This window comes from Heliangelus exortis, chromosome 2 (genome assembly GCF_036169615.1).
Source record: "Heliangelus exortis chromosome 2, bHelExo1.hap1, whole genome shotgun sequence".
Lineage (NCBI taxonomy): Eukaryota > Metazoa > Chordata > Aves > Apodiformes > Trochilidae > Heliangelus > Heliangelus exortis.
The window spans coordinates 142,567,837-142,580,693 of record NC_092423.1 but is presented as its reverse complement, the minus strand read 5'-3'; the positions used below and the strand labels follow the sequence as shown (position 1 = coordinate 142,580,693).

Sequence of the window (12,857 nt, the reverse complement as noted above, 5' to 3'; positions counted from 1 at the left end):
GTGAGCATTTGGCCAGCTGGGAAAAGTGATTAGGTGACCATGCTGCTCAGGTTGACATCCAAAAAGCATTTTCATCCACGTGACACCGTGTTCACCACGAGGGAACAGTCATGGAGTCATAATGGAGTCATCAGCTAGGGCTTGAGCTATGTGCACCATGGGTGATCTTCATTCTCCATATGCAGCTGGCAAACAGGACGTACAGGATATCTGCATCCCTGTGGAGAAGCAGCTGGGGAGTGAAGCTGCACCACGATGTCCATCATTATTTGATAAAAGCCCATCCCTTGAGACAAGACCCCTACACTTATGTGTTTTAAAATAATAAAATAATTGAAAGCCTCTGGTATATCCCCAGTTCTTTTGTAGAAAGAGGTATTCAAGAGTATTCTGCTTTCAACACCCTGTGGCCTTCCTCTGGCCTTCAGCTAGTGCCATTTTATGGGGTACTGGCACTAGGCCAGAGCTGTGGAGCCTCATCACCTGACCGGTCACCAATGCCAAAATACAGCTCACTTATCTATAGAGCATGAAGGAAAAATTAAAGGTCTGATTTAAGAAAAGGTTTATAGAACAGCATCAAGTCAAACAGGGCTCAGAAGCTGGTTTAATCTGTGGGGAAGTTTGGTCTGTCTATTAATATACTATTTTATCTGTGTTAAATTGTGTGGCACAAAGAAAAACATTGCTGCACAACACCACTGGTCTTTGGAGTCACAGCTGCTCTAACACAAGCTCTGAGCCCTTGCATTTTCTAGCAGGGATTCTTTCTTCTCCCCCTGAATGTCCCACGTGAAAACTGAGCTCATTGCATAAAGTGCTCATGTTCACACCTGTGAGTGGTGGAGATGGAGATGGTACAGGCAAAGAAGATATAGTCCAGACTGGAAATTGGTTTTTTCACTTTTTCACTTCACCTATCTGAAAGTGCTAGGTTAGGTTGAAAGTGTTCAGATTGTTTAATAAAACAAGGTTGTTTGGTTTGGGTTTGGTTTTTTTCTGAGTAAAAAAAAAAAAACAAACCTGACTGTTGAAACTTCCAAAGAGTCCAAATTTTGAGTAATTATTTTCAGTTCTCTGTAAGAATCTGTCCAGCCAACAAATCAGTGTTATCACTTCCCTGCCTAGAAACTGTTGTAGAGACTACAGAGGCTGTTTCTGCAATGTTGTCTTCCTGATACTAGAAATTCACTTGCAGCTGTATCACTTTTGGAGAACCTAATACATCTGATGTGAGTGCCTGTGAGAAAAGGAAATATAGTCAGATAGAGGAAAGGGTGGGTAGGCTGTTTGAATGGATTGATTGCTTTTTTGGTTTTTTCTCTCCCTGTAGTCTTTTGATCTTCATTGATTTCAAATGTGAAGGTAGAAAATATGGCAACAGTATGTTCAGTCCAGGCAAAAACCATGACAGTGGATTTTGAAGTTACTCCCTTTTGTATTCTTTGGAATTCCCTGAAAATATATTCAGAGGACCTAACACATTTCTCTCCTCTTTTCTAAAGAAACGGGAAGGTTTTTCGGAGAGATCACTGCATGTGTGTTTGAGAGATGCTGAGTCTTGGTTATCTCTGATATTTTATTCATGTTTGGAAGTGGACTCCTTGATCATTCATCTCTCTGGACACAACAGTGCTGGTGAATCTTAGAAAGCTACCTTCCTGGAAATTCCTAGTCAGGATGTTTAAGCACTGACATGGATTATTAATGCTCTTACCTTATGCTATTTATTTACTGTAAGTTCACTTTACTCCTTTATGGGGTTTGATGAAGGCTGGGAACTCGACTGCTGAATTACAATCTGGCTTTCAGATGTCCTGCACTTTTGTTTCACAAAGTTAGTAGAAGCCAGTGTATGAATTCAGTCTTTGGCTCTCCACAAATATAGTAATGTCCTCTGGAGAAGGTTCTGTTAAAAGCGTTTCTGAAGCTCAATTGATTTGCATCTATTGCAGCTGGGGCTGCTGGGTTTGGCTCTGTGGCATTCCTGCTTTCTGTGCTGCATGGCTCCCCAGGTTTCACAATCTGTGAATTACCAGCATGCTGCCAGCCAGAGATAAGCCCATGGAAGGCACACCAGTCATGGCAGATAAAAGCCTCAGACAGTAACTCAGTCCAATGTCATTCACTTAATATAAAAATAGAATTTAAAGCCACTCAGAATATTTAGTTGCAACAGTCACATGTTTTCCCATCCTTACTCAAGCTGCAAGAGGATAAGAGACATCTAACTCCCTGGTAGGCAATTGCCTTTCCTTCACTTTTGCAGTCTGTCCCCCAGCCATCCATGTAACAAAGTGTTTAGGTCTCTTCTGGTAACCAGGGTATTCTAGGCCCTTCAGAGCATCTTTATAACTTGTCTCAGAGACAAGATGAAAATGGGCTCTTGGTGAATGGTTCCTGTCTTCCAAACTGAGAAAAAACTGGGAAATGTAGTGCTCTGGGCTTTCTATTATATAGTGCTCATGCCAGCAAACCTGGGAAATGTGTCAGTCCATTCTTCCAAAATGTCCTTAAGAGCAGAAAATCCAGGATGATGGTGTTTTTGCTGTGTGACATTGCTGACCCAAAATATTTCATACAACCATGCCAGACTCCCTAAGGAATCTGGCAACAATGAAACAGTAAGTTTTTTAGGAACAGATCTGTAGAAAAATCAACAAGAGCAGGTCTTTGCCAGGCTTGTATGTGAAGGACAGGAGAAAGGAATCATCTGACTTAAAAGCTGCTCTTCTGCACCTTCAGAGCTTTGTTGTGAACCACAGATTTCCTCCCCCAGATCTTGCTTATTAAAAACTTTGCAAACTTAGAGAACCAGAAGTGAAACCTGATCAAAGGAACTCCTGCTGATGAGAACCCAAAGTCATAAAAATTCTGGCATGAGTAAACATTTAGGTTTTTCTGGCTCAATTTTCTACTGTGGGAGGGACAGTGGGTCTCACTTGTGTCACCAATGGGCAAGTGCCACTCTGGGTTACCACTTCCTCACCTGACAGATGAGCTGTGACACTAGGGAACTTTTGGGTATCTTACCTAGGGTTTCCTCCAGCATCTTTTGGAGGATCTTGCTCTGTCTCTCTCACTGCAGCAGAGCAAGAGTGCAATGGATCTTACTGAGTGTGGCATTTCTGTCTTATCCTTGCTGTCTAATGGTCCTGGGCCAGGGGTTCTTGGATGGAGTTGTGGATGTGTGTGTGTACTCACTGAAATCCCAGAGAAAGAGGAACCTTTGAACATCCCTACTGCCTTTTCCCTCCTTCTCTAGGACCTTCTCTGACTTTCTCAGTGTACTTCCCCCTGCCCCTCTTCACAGTGCCCATTTGTATCCCCATAAAGTTTTTTGATTTTTCTTGTCTCCTCTATCTCAGTACTAATCTCTGTAAGAGTAACTACCCTGTAGCTTGGGATATCAGAGATGCAAGAATCTAAATATTAAACAGTAAGTATTCCCAAAACTGTGAAAATCAAGCAAGCATTCCCTTCTCTCTGAAGAGCTGTTCTCAAATATTTGGTAATGTCATTTTTTTTTTTTCGTGTTAAAAACCCCAACTCAAGCCTCTCATTAGCAACCATAAAACGATCAGTACAAGATACTGCAGATGTTCTGTGAAAACTGAAGTTTGGCTGCAGAGAAAAAGATGGTGGGTAGGAATACAGATCAACTGAAAGAACTGTGAGAATAGATACATTTTTAATCTTTATGGGTAAATGCCAATAGCTGAAGAAAATAAGGTTGTTCCAGTATGAAATTTGGAAAATCGTGTGGGAACCATGGTTTTAGGGCCATATGGGAAGCATAAACCAAAAAATTGAGCAAAATACTGCCAGATTTTCCTAAGATAGTTTTAGAGAATTCCATTAGCATTTACCAGGTGGCAGAACATAGTGAAACTAGAACAAAACTTATAAGTAAAAACAAGAGAAGACCACATGGAGCAAAGCTGAAAAATCTCAGATTCATACAAACATTTAGAGACAGAGGAAATTCCAATGGCTTGCAAGAAATGGTACTGAATATGTGGGACCAAATGCAAATCTATGCAGTGTCACATTGGAGGGGATTTCTTACTAGCAACTGTTCAAGAGACTTTCTTGGCCAGAGCTTGGACTGTTATTTTGCAAGAAGGATTCTCAGCCATGTGAAGATGTGATACCTGAATTTATGGCCAGGGATTCCAGAGAAAACAGGCCATGTAAGAAGTGGGCTGATTCTTTTAGTATTAAAATATATAAACATTATCGAAAGGTGGTGTTTGTAATTACATCCAAACCAGGGCTGAATGTAAGGGGTGGCATTCAGGCAATTAACACAATAAACCTCTCCAGAGGAGCTAATCTCTAAGAGTCTTTCCTTACAGGGATAGAGAAGAAAATGTTCTGTAGGTGCTTCTGACTAGCTTGGCCTGTCCATCTTAAAAAAACATGAGTTGTACACTAGAAGCACATTTTCCTTTCTGTTAATTCTAGGACTACTTGAGACATAAAAATCTGTCACACAGCATAAAAATGTGCCAAAATTATGCCAGATGCAAATATGGTTCAGCCTTCCTATGATGAATCTGGTCCTCATGACAGCTTCAAAAGGGATGCTATATTTTGCAGTGGATTATAGGCAAATTGCTATCTGATCTGCTCCTAAAATTTTGAAGAAAAAGATAATGAACAGGTTACACGTTGAGCACTTATGTATGGAAACTATATAAAAATTCTCATCTATATCTGCATTATATTTGCTTCAAATGAAAGCAGATATACAAGGAAAACTCAAAGAATGTGAAATATTATGTCCAAATTTATCAAACAAAGCAGTCTGTAATGTTCACCGAAGAAACATTATATTAATGGTCTAGCACAGTCATAATTTACTTATTTCCTGGAAAAAAAATGTATTTTTTCTGGAATATTGTCTTTAGTACACCAACATAGTATAATTAGAAAAATAGGAGTACTAAACACATGATTTCCCATAAAAGAATATTTATTTATTGGAATAGCATGTTAGTTGTGACAGTGTCAAAAGAGCACTGCTGTTTGTTGGACTAAAAACTTACAACAAACTAACCAGGATTTTACTCCAAATAGTTTCAATGCAATGGGCTGTGGAAAATTATGTAAAATGATAGCAACAATGAGTCTAAAAACTGAAGAACAAAATTCTGATCAGCATGTGGCATATTGGATTTGTAGTCTTGAATACTGAGCTGTCACCTGCTGAAACACTGCTCCATAGGAAGCTTGGGCTGAACAGGACTCAGATTAATTACTGAACCTTGACTTTTACCCTATTTCTTCAGGAGGTTTAGGCTAGGTATTAAGAACTTCTTCACTGAAAGAGTAGTCAGGCACTTGAACAGGCTGTCCATGGAGGTGGTAGAGTCACCATCCCTGCAGGTATTCAAAAAGTGTGTATATGTGTCACTTCAGGACATGCTCTCATGGTCATGGTGTTTTTTTCCAGATGATCTTAAAGGTCTTTTCCAACCACAACAATCCTGTGATTCTGTGATCTTTTCTTCTAAGGCTTGATGTTCTGTGTTCCATGGATAGTATCATTGGAACTGTAAGTGTGAGACTTTGTCCTTCTCTGCCTTAATGGTCAATGTTAGCCTCCCCTCTGCGTATCCCCTGTGATTTCAGCAGTTTCTTTCCTGGTGATGAGCCTGCAATGATTTTTCAGTCAGGTCAACAACTGGATCCAGATTGCTTCCTCTGAAGGATGAAATTAGGCAACTTAGACTCAGCTATTGTCCTGTTGCCATAAGACAGTGCAGATCCAGCAAATGTCCAGCAATTTGGAGTTTTTATGTTTGCAAGGTGTCAATACCAGCGTAGGTGGTACATATGCCCACAGTATGGCCATAAGCAGCAAGGTGAAGATGTACCTTGTTATCATCGTGTCTGAACATGGGGAACTGATCAAAAAAACATCACATCTGTGCAGCATCTTCCATAGAAAGAGGACTAGAAAACTTGCAGACTTCAGAAACACAAAGATCTGAAACAGAAGAGGCTGAAGGGAAATCAGTGGGCTGCATAGCATCGGTGGGGATTAAAATTCATGAAGTGCTCTGAACAGTCATCATTTCGTATGCTTAGGGAGGATTGCTGAGAAGTGATTGGATTAACCTGCAGTTGGTGTTTGTCCTTCAGAAACAGAGTTTAGGGGGGGATAGCTGAGCCTTCCAAGGTGGATTGTGGTTATGTGTCCTATCCCTGTACATCCCAGAGTATTCCAGCAAGGACCAGAAGCCTCTCTTTGTGGGCTGTGTGATTTTTGGGACTGCAGTTCATGCTCAGCCAGTTGCACCTCTGAGAAAACTCTTCTGGGCTGCATTCACAGGCTTGTGCAACTGGGGGTTCAGAACATGTTCCCTTCTGGGATTCCCACTCAAAATTATTTATGGTGACTTGTGAACTGCTGTCTCACCCTTCCACACTGTTTTCACTTAATTTTTTTGTCATACATGATCTGTTGTTTCCAAAGGTGGGGGTCTCACTTTGAACAGTGAGGCTTGCAGCAAGGATTGTGCCTCACAGAAGAATGGAGCAAGCAGCACCCTTTGTCCCTTAATGCCAACGTTTGGGGTTTTTAGTGGGCAAGGAATAGATTTTCATTACTGTGAGACTTCTTTTCAAATACGTGGATGCAATCACCTAAATATTACCTGCGCGGAATTTGGTTCACGGGGAAGGAAAACGGGAGAGCTCTATCCCAATGCTCTGTGGAGCATCGCTACCCTCTAGTGGTAAAACCTCAGGAAAATTTAGGCGAAAGACGATTTCACTAATGTTTAATTTTCCTTCTTCCTCTTAGACAAAAATCTTCACATCATCTTTAATTGATAGTGATATTATGTAAAATGATACTGTAAATTTGCAGCTTTTTTTTTTAATTAACTCGTTATATAATTTCTTAGGATTGTTTTCGGGGTATATCACCTTTCATTAAATCATTTAAATGATACTTGTGAGTTGATGGGTGACCAAATATACACATATGGTGTAATGATTTGTCTATAATGCAAAGCATCAAGTAGAAGTAGCTCAAGGCTTTAAACTGAGAATTACTGAAGGTTGGTACCACTGTAATCACTGTAATGTGGCAGATCATAGGTGGTTTATAGCTAATTGAAGGAAAATATATTGTCTTGCTTGAGTTCTCACCAGTTTGCTCATAAGAGTTGCAGCGTGGCTGGACTGTGGGTCGTGGAAACCAGTGAACCTCTGGCTTCATTATTGCAAAGTGGGGACAGCAAGGAATGAGTGTGACAAAGGAAGGTTGAAGACATGGCAGGTACATCACAGAACTGCTAAATCAACTGCCAAATGTCTTGAGCAATGGGAGTGTGGTTATAATAGATAGATGGTAAAAGACAGAAGATGTTTCCAACCAACTACGTAAACTCTGGTCTAGAACATGGCTCATGTGTGGGAAGTCAAACTTGCCAAAGAAACCCAGAATTATTTAGCATGAGCAAACACATCTACTTATGTTCTAATCTTGCTTAAAATGGCTGATCTGAAGTTTTCTTGGCATAGGAAACTTCAGTCTGAATAGCTGATATTGGGAAAGCCATACCAAAGTAATCAGTCAGGATTTGCTGTGAGGTGTTTCACTGTTGCCTGCCCTCTGCATGGAGGTTGCCAGCTAATGATGTTTGGAGGAAAATCCCAAAAGGTAGCAAGTGCCATCTGAAGCTCATGTCTCTCCTTTCACCCTAGCTGCAAAAATGTTGTGCAGGTTCTCAGAACATGCTCCCTTAGCCCAAGGTTTCCCTGCACATGAAGGAAACAAAACCCCAAGACAGGCTAGAGGGATGTGTGTCCCTGACCTGTGGTCCTTGTTCACTGCCTACACACTACAAGCTCTGGACTGTTTATTTCAGCCAGTGAAACACATTAGAGGTTTATTCAGCAAGCAATGAAATCACACTTTAGCTATCGGATTGAGATTCAAAACAGGTAGCACACACTAAACCCACTTTGATTCTTAACAAGCTTTTTCTCCTGGATGATTTCATTACCTAATGCTGATCATTTCTTTGACGTACCCTAGCTATGAAAGCAAGGGATCTGGAGCTTTTATGGAGTCCTCCTTCCAATTTGTTTACTAAGCTCTGAAATATTTGCATGGCCACCTCTCCCTCTGTTGCTGTGGCTCAGGCTTTGAGAGCATATAAAAATGCCCAAGATTTGGGTACATGAAGTACTAGAATATGAGTTCCCCCAGCTCTGCTTTGCAGTAATCACTGACAAGACTTCCTTAATTTTTCTTACCTCTTTATGCATAAAAGAATTTGAATAGCTTGAACCTGGGAATAGTTTTACAAAGCAGATCAGTGTGACTTTAGAAAGAACTGAATTGGATTTACCAACAGTGGGAGTTAAATTTTCTTTCAGATCTCTCTGTTCTGGAGCCTCACAGACAGACAATAGCACAGGGGCAGTGATTTATAACACACAGCATTTATTGGAGAGCAGAAATTTACACTCTCTGTTGTTTCTTCTTCAAACCTTTCTATCTTTTCATGTGTACAGAAATGAGTGCAAAAAGGGAAAGAAAAACTAGATGCAGTGCAGTTTTCAAGAGAAGGTTTGTCTGGTGCAGCATTGTATTGAAGGGTTTACTGTTTCTCAGGTCTCAGGATGTGCCAAGTAGGTTTATTCCACAGTAACAGCACTGCCATTTTGTGAAGCACACAGCACATAGCTTGGAATAGACCCCTGGAGCATTATAGTCTACCATGCCATACAACTCTTTCCCAAAATGCAGCATCATCCATTTCTTCCTGAAGAATGCAGATAAGTTAATGCATGCCTGTCCCAGGACCATTCTGATTTAGGATCTTGCCATCCCCCCATGTCCAGGATGACATCCCTTGATCTTCATGAGAGCAAACCTTGCTGCTGATGGGAAGTAGCCATCCCCTGAAGGTCTCCACACAGGATTCTTATAGGCTGCAATTACAGTGCAAAAAAAGAGAGGGGTAACAATATCGTGGTTTTTTCTTTTATTTCATTTCAGGTTTCTGATTGTCTTGGGGTGTTTGATCTTAGCTGTCCTGACAACTTTCAAGGAGTATGAAACTGTTTCAGGAGACTGGCTTCTCTTGCTGGTAAGTACACTGGCTGCTTCATCACCCTTGTGATGTCCTTGAGTTGAAATCAGCCCCATCAGCAGGGATGGAATCTTATTCCCAGCTTATTCCCATGCAATAAGATTTCTTCTGTTGGCTCTGCAGCAATGACTGCACACTTACCAATGACTGACCAATGTCAACACCAACTGAGCAAAAGGGAAGTAAGGAGAGCAGAAAAAATACTATCTCGAGGCTTCTAACTAGTGGCTTTTCAGCATTTTCCTAACAGTTCTCCCATCAAAGTATCAATAAATTTCCTGCTGACCATGCCAGACCTGAGCACATTTGTAAACTCTTCTTTTTTAATTTTGTGTTCTACCAGTACCAGCATTTCTCCCAAGGGAGGTCATCAGAACTGGACTCGTGCTTGGGTGTAAAAACTGAAATTATTGCTAGCAGTGACTCCAGCAGTGACTATCCATGTGAGAAAATGTATTTGCCAGAAATATATTCTTTTCTCTGTGTTTCCAGAATGTTTGTTTTATAAATGCTGGAATTCATGCTCAAGATTGTATTCTTGTAGGTCTCCCATTTGGCAGAAGAAGCATATATAAAATAGGAAAAACCCCTCACTAAGTCTAAGCATGGCATATTTATCTTTTTATGAAAATGACCCTAACAAAGAATTTCCTCTGCTCCCATAGTTGTCATGAAGCAGAGAATGCAGCCTCCTACTTAATGTGGCCTTGCAGAAAAGTATCCCTAGGGAAAATGCAAAGCAAGAGTAGTTCTGGGATCTCAATTTCCATTTCCCCTTGTACCCCCAGAGAAATGTAAATTCAAGCAAGAACTAAATGCCAAAAGGAATAAAAGGTGAATTTTGCTTGCATGTTCCTTCTCAAAATGACCTGTATGAAAACACCCTCATTCCCTAGGGAATGGGAAACTTACTTTTGGTCCCTGTTACCCTTCTTAGACCATCTTTCCATATTTAAAAAAGCCCCTGAGGTTATTTTTCCTTCTCCTGTGCTTGCTTTTATTGGTGGTTTTCAGAAGTGCCCAGCAACTGTGGGGATGAGCATCATGGAAAATCCCCCTTTCCTCTTTGCCAGCAGTTCACATAGAGGAAAGATGACTGTGTACCCCATGCTGCCCTTTCTCTGTCTCCACTGAGCACCTTGGAACCTCTGTCTCCCTCCCATTCCCTTCCCATGCTTAGAAGAGCTCTTAAGCACAGTGGAAAATCCCATTCTTCTGTGCACTAGAAATTTAAAGGTATAATGTATGACTGTATGAATATACTTTTTCCTGTCCCTGTCTCTCTAGATACAGCTGCATGCATGAGCTGATGGTGGGTAAGGTAACCCTGGGGTGTGGGGACTGTGCAGTCACCACTCTCAAATGTCTTCTCATTTACTGTGAAACAGGAGGTCTTTCTGTGAAGTAACCACCCTTCCATCAAGGCAGGGGAAGCACTTCAGGTTTAACCCTCAACATGGGCACATCTGTTCTGCAGAGCAGGCTGTAAAGCTGTGTCCTTACTTTGCCTTTCCTCTTTCATCTACCTGTATTCTCCTCCCCGCTTTTCCCCCCTCTCTCACGCACACATTACCCAACACTTGCTCCTCATCTCTTTCCTTCAGCTATATGCTTGTGTCCAGAATTATTATAAAACTTGTTGCAATTCTGACAATGTAGTTGGTGTCTTTGATACAGGAAACTTTTGCCATTTTCATCTTTGGAGCAGAGTTTGCCTTAAGAATCTGGGCTGCTGGGTGTTGCTGTCGCTACAAAGGATGGAGGGGGAGGCTCAAATTTGCCAGGAAGCCTTTGTGCATGCTGGGTAAGCACATGCTCTCCTCTAATGTTTTCCTCATTACATCTTTTTCCTTCTAAACCCATTTGAGGGCTTCTCCAAGAAACAGTGAATGGCAGTGCAAAGAGCACTGAAATCAGATCTGGCTTTTGTGCTAGGAGCTGTGTCCTGTTTGGAGTAGTTTTTTGAAGTACCTGGCAATAACAGTTCATTTTAGAAACTCCTGGATGGATGCTCAGTGAGAAAAAAAAAAAAGGATATTTCGACTCTTCAAATACATTTTTATTGTCCTGACTCCCACTGCATTTTTCTTAGGCTCATCCCAAAATATACTCTATCTTAGTTTTCAAACCACTTCAGATCCCAGTACTGTGCCATCTTCCTCAGCCCTCTTTCATATTAAAATGTTGTGTTTTGCCTTTGTAACGTTGGTCTGCATTTGCAAACAAGTATCAAGTATCTTTGTGATTTCGCCCGTATTATTTCTCAGGCTTGGAAGCCATTGCCTACAACTGTCATAAAGCTGCTCATTCTTCATGTTTCAGTCCACTCCTAAATCTCCCCATCAAGTCCACAAACCAACCAGCCAACATTGAGGAGCCTGCTCTGCCCTGAGCACCTCTCGTGTATATCCACATTTGTGCTGCGTTTCCAGGACTCCCTCATTTGTTTTGATGTTTTTTATTTGCACAGCACATAGCACTCTGGGGAGCTGTGATGCTGCAGTTCTGTGAATACATGCTGCCCTTTTCCTTCTCCCTCTTTTTTTTCATCGTGTGGGTCTAAATGGTAGACAAATTGGAACAAATTTTCTTCATGTGTCTGTGCTGTCTTCAATTAGCAGTGCTCCTTTGGGTGCTACAGCTGTACAAATGCTTCTTCTGCTTCTATTAGCACTGCGAAGGCAGTAGAGAGTACTGTGGGATTGATGCTGTCTCATGCCTTCCCAGTAAAATTGTCATCTCACTTCTAAGAATGAATCTTCATTCATATCTGGGTAAAGAACAGAGAAGATCCCACTGGATTTATTAATATCATTTCTTGCTTGTCACCAGCACAAGTTTGTTTTGAGAACAATTGAAATCCATCCAGTGCCACTCTTTTTGTCTGGAAATACAATACAAAGATAATTTAAATACTGAGTGCCCAGAGAATGAAGACTTTTGGTGCCACATTTTTTCTTGCCTATGTATATGATGAAAAAGCAGGGGAGAAGCAAGGAAAAGAAAGAAAAAGAAATAAAGCAAGGAAAAATAATGGGATTTGCATTTCAAACCTCTTTAGCTGATCAGCAAATTGGCCTTGTTAAACACTTAAAGCCAGTACTACTTTTTTTTTTTTTTTTTTTTTTTTTTTTTTAGATTTTAATGGGAAAACACAGTCAAAAGAACAAAATACTAGATACACTATCAAAAACTAAATTCTTATCTTTTGACCTGTGCACTGTGGTGTTTCTGTAGGACAGATGAATTTAAGGTTGTTTTTCTGTCCACATTTGGAAATTATTTCTGTCCATTCTTAAGCTATCTCAGACAGTGCCTCAAGTCTAGTGCATTGGTCTGTAAATAGATTACTGGGCTTTCTTGTGGGTTCTGTCTGTGCATGATACTGACTGTGTGACAGGTGCAGAGATCTGTATAATTGGTAGGAGAAAGCGTTTTCAGGCAGCTTTAAAATTTGCCTGGGGAAATTTGCAGGACAAGCAGATGGGATTAAGAAGCAGGTGATGGGGCCACTGTTGTTGGCAGGCTTTGTTCTTTCTGCCTTGCAGATATCTTTGTGCTGATTGCTTCGGTGCCTGTGGTGGCTGTTGGGAACCAGGGCAATGTTCTGGCCACATCTCTCAGAAGCCTCCGCTTCCTTCAGATCCTACGGATGCTCCGAATGGACAGGCGCGGCGGGACATGGAAACTTTTGGGATCAGCCATTTGTGCACATAGCAAAGTAAGTGAGGAGCTTGA

At 41.1% G+C, this 12,857-nt stretch overlaps 1 protein-coding gene across 4 annotated transcripts in view; it reads left to right on the top strand.

Moving 5' to 3' along the window:
* KCNQ3 (potassium voltage-gated channel subfamily Q member 3) overlaps positions 1–12,857 on the top strand; it is a 198,410-nt gene that overhangs the window by 151,918 nt on the left and 33,635 nt on the right. For all 4 annotated transcript variants that reach the window (XM_071738407.1, XM_071738406.1, XM_071738410.1 and 1 more), the window contains exons 2-4: positions 9,026–9,116; positions 10,797–10,923; positions 12,668–12,840. In XM_071738407.1, the coding sequence (XP_071594508.1) occupies positions 9,026–9,116; positions 10,797–10,923; positions 12,668–12,840 (391 nt within the window). The remainder of the gene's footprint in view (positions 1–9,025; positions 9,117–10,796; positions 10,924–12,667; positions 12,841–12,857) is intronic.